This window comes from Lacerta agilis, chromosome 8 (assembly GCF_009819535.1).
Source record: "Lacerta agilis isolate rLacAgi1 chromosome 8, rLacAgi1.pri, whole genome shotgun sequence".
Taxonomy (NCBI): Eukaryota; Metazoa; Chordata; class Lepidosauria; order Squamata; family Lacertidae; genus Lacerta; species Lacerta agilis.
The window spans coordinates 68,869,164-68,892,151 of NC_046319.1; the positions used below are offsets into that span (position 1 = coordinate 68,869,164).

The window sequence follows — 22,988 nt, forward strand, 5'->3', positions numbered from 1 at the left end:
GCACATAGTAGTGAAAATAAACATATAAAGTGCACTATATGAGTTGCTTTGCAAAAATGGATATATCAGGTAAATACAGTACAAAAAATGTGTATATTGGGGGAAGTGCGCAATTACATTTTTACAGGTTTTCATGAGCATTCTTAAAATTGCAAACCATTGCAAAAATGTGGAGAACTGAACTTAAGACTGGGAAAAATGAGAAGTGATGAGAAACCAACACCGACAGATATCTTCCGCTTCAAGTGGAACACAGCTCCAAGATACGTACTGCAGAAAGTATCGTTCCTCCAAGTTGAGATGCTCAGGTTTTCTCTCTGGCAGGCTGCGGCATACTTCTGGATGGATTGGCACAGGAACCTGCTGTCCCCTGGGGAGGCACAGAGGTCAAATATACAATCAGACAGATAGGGCTCAGGGCTAATTTCAGACCGACAAGTAGCAAAGGGCCCAGTGGGGTTCTGGATGACCCAACATCCGCATTTTGCCTGAAGGATCTGTTCCTGCTCCAGGCACTGAGGGTAGAGGTCAGCAGATCCACCATCACAGCCCGGCACAGTCTCAGATTTCCAACCCGCAGCAAAGTAGGAGACATTCTTCCCCAAGGAGCCATCTTTCATCATAAAGTCATCAGCGGCAGCTCCATTGAAGTTCCCACAAAGCCCGCAGGTATGTCCCATGTATTCGGCGGGGATGGTGACAAAAAGGCTGTGGGCCAGGTCAAAGCTCACTGCCAGGCCAAACTTCGCTCTCAGTGTTGTGTACACTCCATGCTGATAAATGACAGCTTCTCCTTGATTAACGTCGGCTGGAAGGTTTGCAGTTATCCCATCAATCTGATTGAAACAAGCAAAAAGTCAGAGACTGGTTAATCTGAAGCAGGGGTCAGCAAACTTTTTCAGTAGGGGGCCTGTCCACTGTCCCTCAGACTTTGTGGGGGGCTGGACTATATTTTGGAAAAAAATATGAACGAATTCCTATGCCCCACAAATAACCCAGAGATGCATTTCAAATAAAAGGACACATTCTACTCATGTAAAAACATGCTGATTCCTGGACCGTCCACGGGCTGGATTTAGAGGGTGATTGGGCTGCATATGGCCCCCGGGCCTCAGTTTGGGAACCCCTGATCTGAAGGGTCATCAAAGAACTGGCACTCTTCTCTTCAGCAACAAGGCTTCTGGGTGGTGAAGTTACTTTGGCCCTTAAGAAACCATTTCTGTTCTCTATCCTTACTTCAGAACAAAGTTCAGGAGCTGAGTGTAGAATTTTCAAGACACGGCATGTGCAAATTTGATGCAAATTGGTGCCCCCACTTTTAGTGATGCATTTCATGTGGTGCTTAAGTGGCCATGCTAAGGACAGCCCCAAAGCGACAATTGTCCTGGAATCTTTACTAATCTGGCCTTGGTGAGATTGGGTAGCTCACCTGGACATCAAGAGACTCATCGATGTGACTTTGCCTTGACTAGGCTTGGTTCCAGGGTCTCTTGCACTCTCATTGACTAGTTCCCTGTTTCATTGAGGTCTCTCCTTGACTTCTGCATGAGTCTCATACCTGCTTTGCTCTGACTCTGCATCTTAGCTCCTGTTGTGAAATAATCATTTCCTAACTATGAGCCAACCCGATTGCCCCCTCAGTACTTTCTTCCCCAACCTGAAGCCCTCCAGCTTTTTTTTTTTTTTCAGCCCCAGTCAGGACGGCCGATGGCTAGAAATGATAGAATTTGCAGCCCAAGACATCTAGAGGGCACCAGGTTGGGGAAGCCAGCTTTAAATTTTCACATGATAACAGAAATCACTAAGTTAAAGCTGACTGAAAGTCCAGAGGTAGCATTATTATCAATTTATGATAGGATAGAAGGTTCGCAGGCTATGAAGGACTTGCTCACAAATTTATTGACAACTGCACAAATTATTATAGCTAGGAAGTGGAAGGGACAAGCAGAATATAAAATGGAAGAATAGTGTGGGATATAGCTACTCATGATAAATTAACATGTGTCATTAAGGTAAGATGGGGAATATGCAAGAGAAATGATTTTGAGGAGATATGGAGGGTGTTTGTAGAATTTGTACTGTTAAAACAGAAAGGGGTCAAACCATTGCAAGAGGTGTTGAACTTTTGAGAGGCTGGATAGTTACAATGGAATGGTCTCGGTGGTGGGGTGCACATTTTTATTCTTATTTATTTGTGATTATTGAATTGTCAAAATAAAATAAAATAAATTCATATGCCCCTGACTATGTCAGTTCTCTTCTGGCATTGCCATGCTCCTTCTTCATTTTTAAAATCCCCCCCACGCCCCATTTCTCTGAATTTTGTATCTGCATCTTATCTCGCTACCAATCATAGCCCTGACCAGATTCTTCACAAGAGCAGGATGAACCTTACCTCCACAGTCTGGTGTATACGTGTGGGCAATCAGTGAGCCACATGTGGCCCTCTTGACATGGCCTCCTGGGTGGTCCCTCTGCTACCACCATCTTTACCCATTTTGGGGGCTGACAAATTTGCTGCTCTGCCACAGTATGAGTCATGGAACTTCAGCCCCTGCAGGTGATGCTGCAAATATGCTACTAAGACTGCCTCCCAGTGGAGCTGACTGCACCCCCTATTGTATTCTTCTCCACCACAGCACGGAGAGTCTTTGTAACTGAAAAAAGTTGGCCGTCACCAATGCAACCCCTGCTTTCAAAGGGGATTCTCTCACCCTGCCAAGGTGGGGGCAAGTCTCCCCCTCCCCCACCTCCTACATGGCAGGGAAAGCCTGTATGCAGCTCCTTAGTGCAGCCCCACCCCTGCCAATGCTGCAGGAGCAAAAAGGCTGCTGGCCCCCACTTTAGAGCTTTCCCCCATGCTCTTTACCTTGACAGTTCCCCGGCGTCTGTTCTGCAGGTGTATTTGATGGGTGCCCACTTGCACAAACACCTCTGAGGTCACAGACAAAGATCTGTTGCGCAGCTTCTCATTCTGAACCTCAACCCTGAAGAAGGGCAAAGATGTGTTTGCCGCACACAGCTCTGCAAATATGTACTTGCAGGTGTCCCAGAAGTCATAATGCCGCCCATCAAATGTAGTGTAGTGGAGATGGCCCGAAGCCCAACAAGTGCCACTTAACAGCTTGTGGCACCCATAAACGCCTTTGTGAATGCCACAGAACTCTCCAGGACCACAGGATGAGAGGGTGCATGTGACGGCATGGGTGGCGCTATCGCAGCGGCAAAAGCTATTGCAGTTTTCTCCTTGCCAGAAGGTTTCCTCAGTCAGGTAGTATCTTCCTCCATGAGTGCAGCCACACTGCTGGCGAGGCACACACTCGGTGCCACTCTGCACGAAGCCAGGATTGCACTGACACCCTTCGACACACCCGGTCCGGCAACTGGAGGGCACAGCTGGGTGGGCGCAAGAAGCAGGGCAGGAAGATCCACAGAGCTCATAGTGGCTGTTGGCAGGACAACGCAACTCTGAAACAAGCACAAACAAAAAGATATTGAGAATGCAAAAGTGCAGCCCCTTCAACACTGTAGAGGAAATGGACTTCCGGGAAGGAGCTAAGCAGGTCGGCCACAGCTTTCGGAGCTCCCCCGAATGTTGTAATTAAGTGGCGAATAATTATGACAGAGTTACCGGTATCTGCTGTTCTTATCTCCACGGACAGAGATAACAAGCATTTACTCCTAGATGCTCACTGATGAGGGATAGAGAAATCCTTTCAGAAGGATGCGTGAAACAGGAGTGAGGAGAAATTACAGCATTCACCGAAGTGCTGCTTATGAAGCTGGAGATGAATCTCTAGGGAAAAGACCAGCCGTACCTCTTATCTTTAATTACCTTTGAAACTATTATAAACCACTAAAGTAATTAAAGAAACTATTCTGCTGTCAGTAAATATGTCAAAACTGTAGAGGAGTCGATTGCAATGGGCACCTGGCAGATACAACTTTTTTTTTCTTTAAGGAGAATTGCAGAGCAGACCTCAGTATTTGTTTTGGTGCTGGGGCTTTAGCAGGCACTGATGCTGTTTCTGCCAGCCTTAATTTATCAGTCCCAACCTCACCCCCCCAACCTTATAGGACTGTTGCAAGGATGAGTGAGAAAATGTGTTCAGAGTTCTTTGAATACACTAAAGCACTGATTCTCAAACTTTTATTCCCTCCTTCTGTAAACCAGTTGAAAAAATTGTTGGGGAATCCCAGTGGACTATTTAAGCTTTTCTTTCTCATTCTAGAAACCATAACATAACTTGTAGCTTTGTCTTTAACTGACATCTCTTTTCCTTTTTTTTTTAAAAAAAGAAGTAAATGGATCGTGCCAGTAATAAATTATGAAAATCATTGGCCCCAGGCTGGGGCCTTATTAGCCTGTTCAATAATCCAGCCCTAGAAGATCTCAACTGTCAGAAATAATAAAGTGCCTGGCCAAAAACATATATTCTTGACAGTTCTGCAACCGTTTTTTTGTGGACCACCTGAATAGAGTTCGCCGGCCACTATCTGAGAGCCACTGCTCTAAAATACTGCAACCAGTATTGCTATTGCAGTTCACATGCCAGTCGGGAATCCCTTACCGCACCCAGTGATCTCTCTCCAGGGCTTAATGGTGGCTCCGTGAATTTGGCACTGCTGGGCGTACGTGCCCAGGACCTCGCACAAATTGCTGCCGTTCGTGACACACATATCCTTCACGCAGCTCTCGAAGTGGACCCGAGCCACACCGGGGTCACTGCAGAGTCTAAATGGCCCGCCTGGATCGCGGATGATTCCGCAGGAGCTCACAGAGGAGTACCGGTCTAGCAGATCTTCGTCACAGTTTGGCAGAAACCCAACCACTGTGCAGTGGAAAGGTGAGCTGGCCTCCTTCCAGCTATTGCTAAAAGCGACAGCATCCGGAAGCACAGTGCCATCGGGGCTTTTGAAGTCGTCACTCCGGTTCCCATTGAAGTCTCCACTGAGGCCACAGAGCAGACCGGAATAGGACTTGGGGACAGAAAACGACACATAGTAGGACCAGTCATAAGAGACAAAGAGGCCAAAATCGGTCTGGATGACGGCAGAGAAGCCACTAGAGTAGCCATAGATCTTCCCGTTTCCAAAGTCGAAAGGCAGCCGAAGGAGGATGCCGTTCAGCTAAATGGAAAGAAAGGCAGTGAGATTTCTTTCTGAAACCATTACGCCTGCATTCACAGTGAATGACAAGCCCAAATCCCACCCCCATTTAAGTGGCCTTCATAACAGCCTTTCCCAACTCGGTGCCCTCCAGATGTTGATGGACTCCAGCTCCCATCATCCCTGGCCATTGGCCATGCTGGCTGGGCCCGATGGGAGTTGGAGTTCAGCAACACTGTCCAGCCACAAGTTCACCCATCACAAGTTCTGGGTGGGGTATGTGGTTTCAGACAACTTAATGGTGTTTTTAAAATGGAAGAAGTATGGAGCTATGTAGAGGAGAGGCAGAACAAAATGTTGTTGTAACAATACTTAAGCACACAGGGGAAACACAACTCAGCCTAGATGGATAAAGGCCATAGCTTCTCCATCTATACATACTTCACATGCAGAAGGTTCCAGTTCAATTCCTGGCATCTCCGAGTAGGGTTGACGTCCTGGAGAGCATCTGCTTGTCACTACAGACCATCCTTCTCAACTTTGGTTATCGTCAATCTTTTCAGAAGCCCTCCACCATCCATTACATTTTTGGTAATGGCAGTAGCTCAGTGTTAGAAGATGCAGAGGACCCCAGGTTCCACCCCTGCCATCTCCACCTAGGGCAGGTAGGGACTTCCCACCTGAACCCCGGAGAGCCACTGCCAATCAGCATGCATGATACTGAGCCAGGTGGAATAGCAGTCTGACTCATTAAAAGCAGCTTTGAATGTTCCCAGAGGGGAATGGCTCTGTTGCAGCCCAGTCCCTTTCCTCCCATTTCCCAAACAAGTATAGTAGAGGTACATGTGATTTGTCTATCAAGGCACTTTTTAAGCTGGTGCAGCATACATTTCTCAAGCCGAATTGTCGTTGGACGTAGCCAAGCCTACTTTAATGAGCAAACCACTTTATTGATTTCAATAATAATAATAAAATACTGATGTGGTTTTCTCTACCCACATTTTTGTGAGATAGATTTATGCCACATATTAGTGGTTGGACCACAGAGTGCTCTCGGGGGATTACTGAATAGCAACCACCGCAACTAATTAAACCCAGAGTTACATTCCTTCCATCACTTAACAAAAGGGTGCAGCACACTCACCTTACATATTAAGCAAGCCAGTAAGTAATTACAGACTGATTAAGCCACAGAGGAAGCCCTCACACTGGAAGCCCAAGGCACACCCCACTAAAGAACTCTTGAACTATGAGCTCCACATTACAGTAGTACCTTGGAAGTTGAACAGAATCCATTCCAGAAGTCCATTTGACTTCCAAAACATCCGAAAACCAAAGCACGGCTTCTGATTGGCTGCAGGAAGCTCCTGCAGCCAATCGGAAGCCGCAGACGTTGGACGTTTGGCTTCCAGAAATAGTTCGCAAACCGAAACACTCACTTCCAGGTTTGCAGCATTCGGGAGCCAGAACATTCGAGAACTAAGCTGTTCAAAAACCAAGGTATGATTGTGTGTGTGTGTGTGTGTGTGTGTGTATATATATATATATATATATATTCTGATTAATAAGCAAGTAAATGTTTCAGTTGTGGATGTAATACCTTCTGAAGGTTTTACCATCACACCATTTCTCACTGACCAAACCTTGGCATCTTCAGAATTTGCTGGTTTAGTACATCCTTAAAAAATGTTTAGGGGTACTCTCATTTTCCTACTCATATTGAAATACTGCCCCTCAATGAAGCCAAACTTAGATTCACAAAATGTTTAGGGGTATGCAAACCCCTGCATTCCCCCCCCCCCCCCAGAAAAAAAGCACTGGCTAGATCCAAAGTCAGACTAGCAAGTAAGATATTGTACCAGCCAAATAAGCGCCGCCGGCTTACCGGTAAGTTGCAATATTAATTCAAAAGTATAGGTGACAACCATTTCTAGCAAAGTGTAATTCATACGCAGGAGGAGGGTTTTATGTGTGCACCCCCCCTGCTGATTCAGGATCCACACTTGCAAGAGACCCAGGACAGAGACCAGCCCTTGGACTGCACAATATTTGTATAGAAAGGCAGTGTCTAATTCAGATAGATGCTGGAGGTGTAGTGCTGAAAACAACATATCTTTTTTTTTTTAATGGCTGATTTTATTTATATGTTGTAAAAAAAAGTAGTTTAAATGGCTTTTACTTATAATCTTAATGTGCATTTTATTTTCTGTAAACTGCTTATAAGAATCTGGACAGTAAAAATCCAGAGAGAAAAGTTGTTGAGGTTTTTGTTTTGTTTTGCTTTTGGCCAAAGTTGTTGATGTTCTTTTTTGCAAAATGGCAAAAAAAATGATGGTTTTGAGCTACTTTTAAGGAAAATCAGTGAAAACGACACTACTGACATGAATTTCCTGGACATTTTACCGCCCGGACACTGCTGCCGAATGCAGTATTCAGGATGTATCAGGGAAGTTCCAGACATATGGCAACCCTACGATCAACTAGTATACAAGTACCATCAGATAAATGAAACACACAATTAACAACATGCATCCCATTGAGTGTGACGACAGGGATCCAGGTCTGGATCTGCATTCAGCCTGTGTTCCTCCTCCTCTGCCAAGCCTGCTCAAGTGTTTGTGCATCCAACCATTGAGATCCTTCTCTGCCATGCAACAGGAAATAATGCCAGGTGGACCCAGACAAGGAAAGAATACGGACAAGGTCCTTACCTGCACTTTGCCGTACTGACCAGCCGCTATGGCAATGTGCTCCCCATAGACGTCTATCTCCACCAGACGTGCCCATGTTGCAGCCAAGGAGCCCCGGTGTTCGTTCTCCACTTTTATGGCGAAGTAAGGGAGGGCTCCATGGGGGGCACAGTACTTGCTCAGCGTGTATTTGCACGTTCCCTCGTAGTCAAATGCGACCCCATCAAAAGTGACGTAATGGGGGTCCCCAAACATCCAGGAGTTGCCCAAGGTCGCCGGGTAACAGCCCAGCACGCCGCCCACAACTCTGCACGTTTCCAGAGCCCCGCATGCATGTTTCTGGCACTCCATGGGGTGGGAAGGGTGCCTACAGGAGCACTTCTGGCTGCAGGTATCTGTCAGGATCACGTCATCTCCCACCTGGTAATACCGGCCGTTCAGAGTGCAGCCGCAATGGTCCAGGGGCACACAAGCTCCTCCGCTAAGAATGTAGCCTCTGTTGCAAAAGCAGCCCTCCCTGCAAGTAGGGGATGGGAGGAAATTCAATTCAGTTCACATTTAGAGGCAGGAGCCTCAGCTTGGCACCGCAACCATGGAAGCCTGGGGCTGTGAGTGCCATGCAGAATGCACAGCCCTGGCACCGAAATTTGTGGGTGTCTGGCCCCTTCATGGAGAATTTTGTGGGTGCTCGGGCACCCAAGGCCCCAGGGAGTTGGCATCCATGTCTAGAGGCGAGTCCACCTAATTTGAACTATCCAAACCGAAATTCCTGCGAATTTTGCACTGCAGTTCTCCAGCCAATAATGTGTACAGAAATACATATGCTTTTTATGAGTTTCAATTTTATACATTTCAATAATTTTACAATCATTTTAACATTTCAAAATGTGACTTCCTCCCCCCTCTTCCTGCAGTTCCTTACATTAATTTTTGATATTTTCTGCATATCCAAATTAACTTAATTTGCTCGTTTATTCATCTACTTTAAATGTATACTCTTATAAAATAATAAGGTTATTACAATAATCCTGACAATGTTCTTATCTGTCTACAGTTTGCAAATACTCAATAAACCATTTCCATTCTTTTATAAAAAGTTTGTTATCTTGATTTATTATTTTTCCGGTAAGTTTTGCCATTTCTGCATATTCAATAAGTTTTTGTATCCATTCTTCTTTTGCTGGGACTTCTTCTTCTTTCCATTTTTGGGCATATGCTGAGGTAAAGTGTGTATAAAAATGCATTCATTTATGAAAATAAGAGACAAAAATGCATTTTATTGGCGGGAATTGCTTTGCAAAATTCTGTCTATTAGGGGAAATTGCACACAAATATGTGTCTATTAGGAGAAATTTGCAATAAAATGCTGATGGATTCTCTTGAGGACTTAAAAAAAATGCAAACTAAGAATGTAGAGAATGTGATTAGAAAACTGAAAAACTAAGAGAAACCAAAACTGATGGATTTGCCCGTCCTTACCTGCATGGCTCGCTGCAATAAAGTGGGGCTGTGGAATCCAAGCAGCTGGCTGGGCAGGCAGTAGAGCAAGGCTCATAGTGGCTGTTCTCTGGACAAGTGATTCCTGATGGAGAAAGGATGTATGAAGAGGGGTAGAGGAAATCAGTGCTGGCCCAAAACATTTTGCTGCCTGGAGAGGAGTGCAAACATACACACTCTGCTATGCCCAACTTTTCATAAAGTTGTGCTGCACCATTCAAACACCAATTTATGCCTTTACCAACTCTCTGCAAGCTAAAGAAGGTCGCTTCACCCTGGCTGGGCTTGAAAAGAAAATTAGGTGCCTGAATCATGCAAACGGTACCTGAGTTGGTACCAGGGTTTCCCAAACTTTGGTCTCCAGCTGCTTTTGAACTACAACTTCCACCATCCCCAGCTAGCAGGACCAGTGGTCAGAGATGATGGGAGTTGTAGTCCAAAAAGAGCTGGAGACTCAAATTTAGGAAACCCTGGACTAGACACACACACACCTGTTCACCTGAGGAAACCATGGGCTGCCTTCTTCTGGCCCTTTCTCATAAGATAACAGTAGGAAACCTGTGGCCTCCCAGATGTTGTTGAACCCAAAGTCCCTTCAGCCCCTGGAGAGGATGCATTTAGCTGCTAGGCCTCAGGCTCCCTACCCCACTAAGCTGTCCTCACAACAAGCCTGGGTTGGAAAACAGGGGTTCATAGGTGATTGTCACCACCATTATTATTTTTGTTGACTCACGACAAAATGCATCCGATCTCCACTGCCCAACGGTGGCATTTGCTGCCTGGCAACGTCCAGCAAAAATATGGAGAAATTCACACAGTACCGTCTGATTGCCCCCAGATGTGCAAAGATCATACATGCAGCTTGCCATAAAGCTGGAGAGAGGCAGAGCCTTTGCACAGTTTGCAAAAGGACCTGGAGATTCCTTCAGGAGGCCACAGTACTCTGGGCTGGAAAAAAGAGCCAGTTCGGTTGAAGGGCAGCTTGGCAACTCTTGGGTGTCCCCACACTGGCCCTCCACATAGTGCACCTGCCAGCTTTTAGCAAACAGAGCTGCTGATGCCACGAGGGATCTGTTTGGAGTCGAGAAATCGTCAACAGGGTTTTCATTCAGGGTTCCACAGAGGCCACAGGTGGCATTATGGTAGCTGGCAGGAACAGCAACCTCCACATGTTGACTCCCCTTGTAGGAAATTTCCACCCCCAGATCAGTGGTTATCATAGTTGAGAATCCACTCTGATGCACTCGGACCTTGCCACCAAGGAGGGTCACAGGAAGAAGGCTCTTGATTCCATTGATCTAGAAGGGGGTTCAGAAGAATAAAGCAGAGTTAAAAGCCATAGCTTAGCTCTTGCCTAGATTGTACTTAAGAAACTGATGCTGGTGTTTAAGGCCCCACATGATAACAGTTCTGGATAGATCTGAGATCTATCCAGACAGACATCTGAGATCTGAACTCAGGGAATTATGGATGCTATTATGTTCTTGTATCTATTCCAGTATTCAGCTGCAAAGAAAGCAGGATCACTTCAGTGTGCAAGATTCATAGGCTAGCTCAGGTGTAGAGAATCTGTTTTGCCTGCAGAAAGTCACACAGGTTCAATTTTTGGCACCTCCATGTTAAAAGAACTAGGTAGGAGGTGATTTGAAGACCCCCTGCCTGAGATCCTGCAGAACTCCAGCCAATACTATCAACCTGGCCTTTCCCATTGTGAAAGGACCATAGCTTAGTGGTAGACCATCTGCTTTGCATGCAGAAGGTCATAGGTTCAATCCCTGGCATCTCCAGGTACCTGGAGAGCTGCTTCCAGCTAGGGTGGACCAGAGGCGTGGAACCATCAGGCTGCAGACCAAAGGAGAGAAGGGGAAATATTTCCTCACCACTGCAGGAACTGTTTCCACCCCAGCTGGTTGTTATAAAAAACTGAGTTTGGTTTAAAAAAAAAAAAACACTATTCCCTCCCCAACCCTATTTCCTTGTGTGTTGTGTCTTTAAAACTGAGGGCAAGGACTGTCTTACTACCCGTTTTTGTATGTCACTCTGGGTGTCTTTTCAGCTAGTTCAGGGGTGAAGAAAACTGGCCCTCCATAGTCAATGCTCTGAGCTGATGGGAGCTGCAAGACTACAGATTCCCCACCCTTGAGTGAAAGTGGTGTGGGGAGAGGGGAGGCTGCAAAGAGAAAAAGAAAAATACTGTAGTAAATCAGGGAAGAAGAGCAGAGGGAAATCTGGAGAGTTTAGGATTTATTTTGGCTGTTGAATTCAAAGCACTTACCATGACATGCCCAGCAGAATTGGCTATTACAGCAATGTCCTGTCCGTAGACCATCATGCGCAAGTGCTCTATCTGTGACACTTCTGGGGCTTCCCCTGAAATCCCTGCTTCCACCCGATAATACTCTAGGCTGCGGTTGTGTGAGGGTGCACACATTTGAGACAGCACATAAACACAGTTGCCTTGGAACTGGTACAGTTGGCCATCAAAAGTGGTGTAGTGCCGCCCACCCAAGACGTGGCAGGTGGCCTTATGGGTGGGCCGGCACACATGGTACCAGGAATTCGGCTGGCAAATCTCATCTGCGGAGCACCTGCTGGCCTGGCATATCACCCTGGAATCTTCAGACGTGCACTGGCACTTCTCCTCGCAAGCTGATTCAGTCCAGAAGGTGGCACTGACTGGCAGGAAATTAGCTATCAAGAAGGAATGCAAGTCATAAGCAACTTAAGTGACCGGAAGGGATTGTGCCAATAGCTTGCGCAAGAGCATTCTGGTTTCATTCACATTACAAACCCAACTGAAGCAATAGCCATTGCAAACCTCACACATGAAGTTAGAACAGCACATATTAGTCAAAGCAGGAAAGAGATGCTAAAATTTAATGGCAGTAAGATAGATATACAGAAATCTGCCTTAAACAAGGTCCACCTAGACAAGGCTCTCCAAGACATTTCCCCTTTCATCTGGCCACTTCACTGAAGATGTGAAGCATCAGCTGTACCACCAAGCGATGGCCCTTCCCTTTTGGCAGAGGTGGGGAACCTCCAACCCACAGGACAAACTAGGCCTGCTCATTTGGCTCATTTTGGGGCAAGTCAAGGCACACTCATCTGTTCCACACCTGATCATAGCTGTCAACCTTTCTCTTTTCTTGCGAGGAATCCTATTCAGAATAAGGGAATTTCCCTTTAAAAAGGGGGAAAGTTGACAGCTATGCACCTGATGCCATATATGATTTCAGGTGTGTGAAGACATGAAAGGACCAATGACTGTTAGGAGACACTGCCCACCAGCTGATTGGTGGCACATGCAAAGCCCTGATGATCAGCCAACTGTCCATGCGGGCATAACTGGGGCCACCCAACATTCTGACATCAGGTGATTGATAGCTGGACAGGATCATCCATGGCAGGGTGATAAGGATCTGGTCCATTATCTGGATCCAGTTCCCCTACCCTAGGTCTTACTCTGTTGTCATGCTGCTGTCTGCTTGGCTACCAACAGGTGGTGTTTCAAATCACAGCATGGTGGGCACACTTCTGAGAGCTGTGGGGCCATCACAGCAGTGTTGGAGTACAAGGACAAGGGACGCAGAGGAGGGAGACAGAGGTAGGTGGGCAGGTCACGAAACAGGATTAGGCAACTCCACAGCTACCATCCTGCTCTGCCACCACCTGCCATTTCCCTCTTCCTTGCCCTCCGCTGCTGATCTGAAACAGCATCCTTGGAGTAAAGCAGGCAGTATAAGCAGGAGCAGTGGGAGGAGGTCCAAGGGAAGTAGGTGAATTTGGTGAGGCCTGGGAGGACAGGGGTTGGTGGGTGTGGAGCTGGTAGCAAAGCAGATGTTCTATCCCTTATGACCCTTCCCAAGATTTTAGAAGAATTTGATCTGGATCCTTCATAGATCTTCTTATATTCTTATTGAGTAGTGATCAATGTACCTTTGTAAACACAGCCATTTGGCAATGCAAAGACATCCACCTCAAAGACCCAGCGCCCAGGGTCCATGATGTTACTCGTGGAGCTGACGTTAATGATGCTTGGAGTCCAAGATCCAGGGATGTTGAAGTAGTTGTTAGCATCTCCGTTGTTAAATCCAGCCTGGAAGAGAGAAATGGAACATGAGCAAAGGATGAGAGTTCTGCTCATGTGTCTCCAGAATACATGGCTTGCTAGGTAACACTTCACTTCCTCCTGGCGACATAACATACAGTGGACTGCTGAACTGAATCAACCACATCATCTACCTTCAACAACCTGGTGCCCTCTAGATGTTTCGGACTGCTACTTCCTTTCAGCATGTAACCAGAGGTGGGACTTACCTGAGCAGGTGTGCCCTCCAAGCCGGTGTGAGCATCTCCACCACTTGCCTGCCCTGATATCCACTGGATGTCCTGATAGTTCAGTATAACGAAAGACAGTTTACCATTGGAGGTTAAAACAGCCTGGAATGTGTTCACCTACACAAACAGGTGCCAAATGTGGGATATATCAGTCTCATGTAACCAACATGCTTAACTCTAATTAATGCATTAAGGTAAAGGATAGGTGTGCCTGGCGTGCTCTGGTCCATCAGGTCACGAAGAGTCGGACACGACTGAATGACTGAACAACAACAACAAAAGGTAAAATGACCCCTGGATGGTCAAAGGCAACTGTGGGATGCAGCACTCATCTCGCTTCAGACCAAGGGAGCTGGCATTTGTCCACAGACAGCTTTCTGGATCATGTGGTCAGCATGACTAATCCGCTTCTGGCACAATGGAACTCCATGTCAGAAGCCAGAGTGCATGGAAAGGTTGTTTACCTTCCCACAGCAGTGGTACTTATTTATCTGCTTGCAGTGGTATGCTTTTGAACTGCTAGGCTGGCTGAAGCTGGGACAGAGTAACAGGAGCTCACCCTGTTGCACAGATTTGAACTGCCAACCTTCTGATCAACACACCCAAGAGGCTCAGTGGTTTAGACCACAGCACTACCCATGTCCCTGCTATTAAGGGGTTAAAATCATAGAGTAAGCAGTCCTGACAGGCTTAGCTGGGTCCCACATCCTCACCTTGGAAGGAAAGGTTACCAAGCTCCTTGTTCTTTCTTTTTCATCATGTGAACCCTTTAAGTAAGGATGTCTAAGCTGAATGCTCCAAGCTTAGACCACATGGCTTTAGCAAGCCATCTTTGTGTTTCTATACAAATAATTTAGAAGTATTAACCACTTTTTGAAACTAAGTTGTGCTGCCTGTCTTTTCTAGCTGCTGTATGGAAAAGCGCATGAATCTGACTGTCAAAGAGTTTGTAAATAAATTATTTTTAACTTTTCAAATATGTAGTCTCCTTTTATGCTAAGTGGGAAACTTTAAAAGAAACTTAGAAGGGGATATTTTAAATATCAAATGGCCTATATTTCCACACTTTAGTTTGGTGCATGTTTTGCGATTTTAAATCTCTGCTGGGACTCTCTCACTAAAGAACACTTGCAGCAAACCTGGATCTAGGCATCCAGGGAATTTCCCTTTTATTCTCTAACCGAATTACTAAAAACCAACACCAAATGTGTGACCAATAGGTAATATCAGCATCCTCTTCCCTACAGCAGGTATACAATGACTGGTTTGCACTTTTTCCTGTATAATGTGAAATAGCATCAGCAACAAAACTCAGTTCCCAGAGCACAGTTTCTGTGAGGCCATAGCTCAGTGTTAGAGCTTGTGTTTTGCTTGCAGAAGGTCCCAGGTTCAATCCTTGTTACATACATGTAGAACAATGCAACTGGAATGTAATGGGTACACCTTGCCTTTCAGTGGTCAATTCCCTATTCTGAAGTTCCCTAATTTACCCATGTATAAGAGACAGAGGAGCCTCCATAGCGTAAATCCACCTTTCTGGATTGTAAGGTATTGTTTATAGCTTCTCTGGCCACTTCCAGGCAACCCGTTTATTGAGCAGTTATCCTGGTTTGTTTGTGGGGAGGTTAGACAAAGTTGGCTAATCAATGAGCATCCAGTCTCATTTGTTTGTGGGGAAGTAGGAGGATGTTGCATCAAAGCAACAGTTATCTCACACCCACACTACCCACTGCATTGTCAGGTCACTTTCCTTATAACAAAAGGTCCAATATTCTGGGGAAGCGGATTTCTTGCACAAGACTTCCCCATCAACTACAATTGCACAACCAGAGTTTTGCTGGTATGTGATTGAATCCCAAACCATAAACAGCACATTCCGGAAGCACCCTATGATTGATTATGAATGGTTTGTCGCATGTATATGAGAAAAACAAACATGAATTTTAAAATCAAAAGCATTCATTGCATTTGCTTGGCTCTTAAGGGTGTACCATTGCATTCATATGGACAATTTTTTTAATGTGCATACAAGTGGGAGTAGCATCTTCTTCCTTTATTCCAGTGAATATTGTTTGCTTTTAGACTGCGGTTAACTGGAGCAGAAAGCAATGAGCCGTCTACTTACAGTTCCCTTGATTTTGTCAGCTGATGAAACTATTATTCTGCTCTGTGATCTGGTCACGGTGTCCCAAGGGTTTAAAATTCTTAATCAGGCATTTAATCAGGATTTATTGTGACTTTCATGGCACATTAAATGCATGCCAGGTTATAGTTAAACACAAGTAAATGGAGGATGTTAAGCAGGGCCGAGGTTGCAATGAGAGAAAGTCTTTATTTTAACCAGATGAAGATGGTGTTCTCAATGAAACCATCCCTTCCCACCTCTCTTCTTGTAATATTTTTTCTGCTTTTTTTCTTTTTAAAATAAAACCTTATTATAGGCTGTAGATGGGTGCTCTGGAGAGAGTATTACTGCAGAGTTCAAATCAGGAAAGGTTTGAGCAAGAATAGCCAATGTGGAGTCTTCCATATGTTGCAGGGCCAATGGTCAGGGATTATGGGAGTTGTAGTCCAGTAACATTTGGCAAGAGCCCCTTTGGTAACCCCTGGGTTTGCAGCTGCTTGAACCAAAGTTTGAGATTTATTCATTGGCCATCTGAAGTTCACAGCAGATGGTGACACTAACTGTGTAAATGCAATTAATATTCACCCATTCTGTTGCATCAATAGCAGCTGTAGGAAAGCCTGTACAGCGATTATATTTGCTCCATATTGGATCCATGGAAGTGACTGGTTTAGGGCCAAACTAGAAGCGATGTTAATTGTGGAAATGCAATAAACACACTTTTTTGTTGTTGTTGTTGTTCTGTAAGTAGCAGCTGCAGGGGAGACTAGGATGACCAGGCACAAAAATGGGACAGAGAATCCTGCACCTTTGATAGTTATGTCAAAAAACAGATTTCAGCAGGTGCATCTGCTGAAATTCCCTTGGACTCAACTATTAAAGGTGTAGGAGCCCTGTCCTTGTCTGTGTCTGGCAGCCCTAGGGAAGACCAAGCAGGGGCATGAATAATTCTCCCTCCCTCCCTGCTGTGGTCCTGGCAAATATCACAACACTGGACATGTTACTTGCATTTCCAGCAAAGTCTCAATTGGCACCACTAGCATATTCCCTTGAAATGCAAATAGCAGTTACAAAAAGAATTTGGCAGGGAGAGAAAGAGTTAAATTTCTCCTCCCCAGTCCCCTTGGTCCAGAAGCTGCTCAGTTTTTCCCGCAGCTGCTATTTGCATGGCAGTGAACTGTACTCGGATAGCCAGTGTTGTCATGAATACAGCTGTTTCTGGTGTGTGGGTGAAATGCCGTCATGAACAAATGATCAAAGAATCGTACCTTGGAGGACAGAGATCCATAGAAAGCCACTTGGTCCCAAGTGGCTATGAAGGCCCAGGTAGCTGTGAACTTTTCACTCGGGAAGTAAGTGTTGATGTCACCTGTGACCCTCTGCAGGAGCTGCTTTTCTTGGCTCTGCCTGTAGTAGACCTCGCCGGTGATGCGGTTATCGACATCAGCCCAAAAGGGAGCTACAAAGGCCCGTCCATCCGTCAAGGGGAAAGGATCAGGAGTGAACTGGCTGACTGGCTTACCAAATGACACCACTCCATTATTGTTCACCTGGGGGGGGGCAAAAAGGTCAAGGTACAGTCCACAATCTTAACATAAAATCCCAAAACATTATAACTGGATTCACATTTGCACCCAAGATTTGCAGACAAAAAGATTAGGGGAGGCTATTTTGCTGAATATTGTCTAGAGGAGAAGGGAAATTATCCAATAGTTCAGGAGCAGCTTGAAAAATGTGCATTCTAAAACCTGTCAAAAAATTGTTTTCTGATAAATTTCAGGTCAGCCTGAGAGGAAGTCCTGAGAATAAAATGACAGTCTCTTTAAAAAAACCGACGTACCTAGCATAATGCCCTAGCTTCTCTGTTAAATAGCAAGCTACCTGTCCCATTCCAAGCACCCTCCAAAGACACAAAGCAGAAAATTACTTGATATTTCTAATATAGTTCCTCTTCAATAGGGTTGCCATATTTCAAAAAGTAAAAACTCATTTTACAAAAATGCCAAAAGCTTTTTCCTAAGATCCAGAACAAAGCACCGCCTTTCGGAAATTCCCCCCTGGACATCAATTCTGCCTTTGAAATCCCGGTAATGTCCAGGAAAATCGGGACCTATAGCAGCCCTATATTCAACCAGGCCTTTGGCTGATTAATATTCTCCAGCCTTTTACATGCGTCTATGAGAAGGGGTGGGATGGGATGTTGTTTTGCTGTTTTGTTTTACTTATTTACTTATTTTTATCCTCTATTTTATTCTGCGAACCACCCTGAGATCTTATGATGAAGGGCAGTATATGAATCAAATAAATTAAGCAAAATAAAATAAAATGTAGCATACAAAAATAATGTAATATAATATAGTCCTCCAGGCGTGTTCTCACCTTTCACTAAGAGTAAGTAAAGGTGAAGGGACCCCTGACCATTAGGTCCAGTCATGTCTGACTCTGGGGTTGCAGCGCTCATCTCACGTTACTGGCCAAGGGAGCTGGCATACATACAGCTTCCGGGTCATGTGGCCAGCATGACAAAGCCGCTTCTGGTGAACCAGAGCAGCGCACAGTAATGCCATTTACCTTCCTGCTGGAGCGGTACCTATTCATCTACTTGCACTTTGACGTGCTTTCGAACTGCTAGGTTGGCAGGAGCTGGGACTGAGCAATGGCAGCTCACCCCATTGCGGGGATTTGAAGTACCGACCTTCTGATCAGCAAGCTCTAGGCTCTGTGGTTTAACCCACAGCACCACCTGTGTCCTAAGAGTAGTCAGGTGAAAAAGAGGACAGGGCCCCCACACTTTTGATAGTTGTATAGCTGCTCTTCTGTATGATTCTTAGAGGATTCCTGGGTTGTTGCAAGGTGCCAGTGGCCCATCTGCTGCTATGTAGATCAGAGATGGGGAAGCTGTGCCCCTCTAGGCACAACATGGCCATCTCTGATTGGAGAATCCTGCTCCCTCTGCCCACCTCTCCCCTGATTCCACAGAGCTTTTTTAAGAAGTAGATTATCCCAGGTGAAAATTTGTCATCTTTGGAACATCATGGATGGTCCTTGCTTTTTGAAAAAAAATGTGAAAAAATTAACCTGCCAGTCCTGGAGTTCTTCTTGGACAAGATAGCTAATGTGATGCTATGCAAATCTTCCTGGACTACAGCTCCCATCATCCCCTGCCAACATGGCCAATGGTCAGGGATGGTGGGAGTTGGTTTTGCCTTCCAGACAGTTGGGGGATCTCCAGAGAGCTTTCTGCTGGAAATGGAAAGGGCTACAGAGGGTCGTGAGAGCAGTCAGAGTGATACTTACATAAAGAGAGTGATACCTCCTGGAATAAAAGTAGAAGCTCTCAGAGATGGGGATCTGAGGAGATGCCCCGTCATCTGCCTTTGGGGTGGTTCTGTCCTGGTGTTTGGGTCCATAAGGGTAGAGCAGTGAGTCTGAAGCAAATCGTGAAAGATATCGTGAGTAATAGGGAGGACTGTTGTGAATACTACCACGTAATGTTGCTTCTTCCAGAAAGAAAATTGCAGTTTATTTTAATATTTCAATACTGTGGCCATGTGAAAAAGAGGGCAGGGAAGACCTCACAGATTCAGAGACTGGGAGAAGAAAGGAAAGCTGGGAGGGTCCACCACTTTCTGTGTGAGAGAAGGGTTGCTTAAGAGTTGCATTTGAGAAAGGACTGCATTTTCTTCTCCCCCTCCTCGTGTTTCTGTTTTTATTAGATTAGTTTCTTTCATCTTGTTGTATTATGAAAAAGCTTTAATCAAATCTTGGGGGTGGGGAGAGAGATCTCACAAAAGTGTGACCACACTTTCACCTCAACGGATATTAGTTGAACCCAGTGCAAAGAAAATAAAACACTTCAATGTTAATTGAGGCCCGTTAACTTCAATGTTAATTGTGGCCTGACAGTGAGAGCTGTTTGGCAGTGGAATTTGCTACCAAGGAGTGTGGTGGAGTCTCCTTCTTTGGAGGTCTTTAAGCAGAGGCTTGACAGCCATCTGTCAGGAATGCTTTGATGGTGTTTCCTGCTTGGCAGGGGATTGGACTGGATGGCCCTTGTGGTCTCTTCCAAATCTATGATTCTATGATTCTAATAGCTGCATAGAAAAGAGAGCCTGCCATGAGCTGAAGGGCTGAAGCAACTCCTCTATGATGTGCTAAAACAACTAGAATGTAAAGCATCTGGGGGGATCAGGTTGGGGAAGGCTGTTTGATGTACTTGCATTCAACTTACCTGCCTCAGCTACTTCTCCCACCAATAGCACCTGCAATGCTAGAAATAGAAACAAGTTAGTCAACAGAGTTAGCAAGAGCTCAGGCATCTGCTGAACATCTCTAGTGCTATCCCTTTAACTCTAGGCTGCACCCATTCATCTAGAGTTCACGCACCAAGCCTGACCTGCATGCCCTATCTTCGTTTCAAGAGTTGTGACATTACCAGGCCCTGTCTCAATGACATCAACACCTAGAGACATCATTAAACCCACTACCTGAGCCTCAGGCTTTGGGCTGTGAAAGATCTGATAGCTTCCTTTCCTACATACAGGGCTTCTCTAGGATTTGAGCTTAGGACCTATCATGCCCTATGCTAGAATCATCCCCTTAGACCAGTGGTGGGGAACCTGCAGTCTGTGGCCCTAATTATGCCCTCCAAGCCCCTTCATTTGGTATGAGAGGTTGTTTCAGGCAAGCCATGCCCACCCGCCCTATACCTGACATATACAACATCAGGTTCAAGGCAGGTGTATATGTGGATGAACCGGAAGGGGCTTTGAAGGCACTGTCAAACAGCTGATTGGCAACATCTGCATAGCCCTGCACAAGCCCTGTGCTTTGCAAGCCCCAACAATCAGCTGAACCCCAGGGCTTTCCAAGAACAAGTCACCTGATGGGTTACCTGCTGTCCAGATACACTTCCCCCCATCTGCCTATGGCCAACAAGCCAAGGAAGTCTCCATCGCTTGGCATTCATTGCTTCTGAAGAGAGAAGCTTCATTGCTTCTGAACAGAGAAGCTTTATTCATGGCTGATAGCACCTCTAAAAGCAGGTAAAGTACCCCACAATGGGTAATACTGAGCTACAGTCACAGGCTTTTTGCATTGGCTCTCTGACCCTTTGGGTAGGCTATTTTGAAGAAGAAGAAGACATACTTACCCAGTGCTAGTTCTGTGAACAGTAGGAGGTGTGGTCTCATTATTCTTTGCCTCTCCTTCACTTTTTATAACATGAACTAGGTTGGTGACCTAATAATTAATAAGTTAATTTGGATTTTTGCTTTGTTTTTGTTTGTTCTTTAAAATAGTTCAATGGTGTACATGTTTTTTTTAAAATAGCAAACCCCTCCTTTAACCAAAATCCTGGGGTACACTGTGAAAAAATTGCATAAGAATACACAGCCAGCAGTCTAAAGCATAGGGTGCCATTTAACATAGATTAACCAAAAGATATGGATGTGTGCAGAAGGTAAGGATTGTTTTTTCTTATTCATATCAATAAAATAGTACTAGCCAGTTATAAATGAGTCTTTGTGTTTCTGTCCTTTAGCTAATCACATTTTGTTGGTCAATTTCTCTTTTGGGGCCAGTTGCCAAACTCTCTTGAGTCAATTCAATAAGGACACCCCATTCTGGAGTTATATTGTAAAAGTTACTTTGACTATATTAATTTTGGCTGCAATCCTCTGGCCATTTTCCTGGGAGTAAGTGGAACTGAACACTGTGGGGCTTAACTCTGAGTTGGACTGCACATTATTTTATATGCTTAGGCTGTAATCTGAATCTTACTTGATTACTCATAGAAGTTTTACAGTGTGCCTATTCAGAGGTAAGTCCCATTGCTCTCAATAGGGCTTCAAATCAGTTATCAGTAATTATAGTAACAATTAAAGCTATAGGGACGTAAACTATGGTTGGCACAAACCAGAGTTGAGTGTGATTTGTTTTATTTAAAATATCTATATGTCCCTCTTTCCACCTGACTAGAGGCCTCCAAAATGTCTCTTGTATTCTTTGCACGAAACCTTTTCTTTAGAACAAACTCTAGCAAACATCAGGCCTGACGCAAAGCCTATGTCCCCAGCAATCTCAGTCTCTACAGTTTTGTGAACTGGACCTCTGTTACTGTATTTTTCTAATCTCACCTTTCTGCAAGGAGCTCGGGGCGATGTGTGTAGTTGCCCTTTCTTTATCCTTCCAGCAGCCCTGCAAGGAAGGTAAATCTAGGGGCCACCAGGTGACTCTCGTGAGTGAATGCGGAGCTGCCTCTAATGGTGCTTCCAGGTGAGGGCTTAGTATTCAGCATTCATCCTGATTTGCTTGTCTGCAATCTTCAGTCAGACTGTGTCCAGTTCATTGAGCATTATTGAGCTTGAGTTGTTTGTGGGTTGGTTATATGACAATGAGCATTCACCCTCATTTGTTTGTGGGATGTTTGCATGTTTTCCTGTTAATCGGATGTCCACCCCACATATTTTTATCCATTTCCTCATTACTTTCCAAACAGCAAAAACTCTGGGTTTGTTTGTTTTTTGCTTTTAAAGGCAGTTTGTTGAGCTACTTTATAAGTAGAAACCTAAACTTTCAGTAGGTGCTTGTATTCCTCCCACACAATATTAATAGTCTAGAGGCAATCTGGGTCATTCAAATATTGCCAATGAGTCATTCACAACCATTTTAAAACTTAGCAGATTTTCTGTGGGAAAAGGAAATGTTGGCTGGCGTTCTGATGCCAATGACGTCTGTGGATGCTCTGAAAAACCTGCATCCATGAGGAGCCCCGATTGAACAACAAACACAAAACTCTGGAGGCACTTCAATCTCCAGATCCAACACTCTAACCACTACACAGCATTGTTCCTAGTTAAAAAACAGATAAAGCAGAAGACTTTGTATGACCATGGAGGGTTTTTTTTGCAAGCAAGTTGGAGAATTCCCCCACCTTGTAACCCAAAAGTGAAACCCTTACCAGCCTCCCATTTGTGTTTGCAGAGCAATCCTCCAGAACGCTTGAGTCAAACTGATCCCTGTTGCCCGTATGGTCTATAGCTCAGCGGGGGCTTTATACATGATCTCCCAGTAGGTGCAACTCAGAACAAATCCTGGACGCTTTAATAGGAATGAATAGATTCATTTGTCAACCCAACCTGTCTTGGGGTATTTAGACAGGGATATATTGTCCTATGGTCAGCCTCCCCTAATGCAGCCAAGCCCAATTGCTGGCAGTCTCAGGG

General features: G+C 45.1%; 1 protein-coding gene across 1 annotated transcript in view; it reads right to left on the reverse strand.

The window, feature by feature from the left end:
* The window catches only part of LOC117051990 (IgGFc-binding protein-like), a 64,486-nt gene extending 44,252 nt beyond the window's left edge, over window positions 1–20,234 (reverse strand). Inside the window, exons 1-13 of the mRNA XM_033158716.1 lie at window positions 20,198–20,234; window positions 19,994–20,032; window positions 19,060–19,190; window positions 17,031–17,312; window positions 13,617–13,754; window positions 13,236–13,395; window positions 11,572–11,987; window positions 10,030–10,594; window positions 9,279–9,381; window positions 7,821–8,316; window positions 4,572–5,130; window positions 2,870–3,468; window positions 272–836 (exon numbers count right to left, since the gene is read on the reverse strand). Coding sequence (XP_033014607.1) covers window positions 272–836; window positions 2,870–3,468; window positions 4,572–5,130; window positions 7,821–8,316; window positions 9,279–9,381; window positions 10,030–10,594; window positions 11,572–11,987; window positions 13,236–13,395; window positions 13,617–13,754; window positions 17,031–17,312; window positions 19,060–19,190; window positions 19,994–20,032; window positions 20,198–20,234 — 4,090 coding nt within the window. The remainder of the gene's footprint in view (window positions 1–271; window positions 837–2,869; window positions 3,469–4,571; window positions 5,131–7,820; window positions 8,317–9,278; window positions 9,382–10,029; window positions 10,595–11,571; window positions 11,988–13,235; window positions 13,396–13,616; window positions 13,755–17,030; window positions 17,313–19,059; window positions 19,191–19,993; window positions 20,033–20,197) is intronic.
* Between the last annotated feature and the right edge of the window lie 2,754 nt (window positions 20,235–22,988).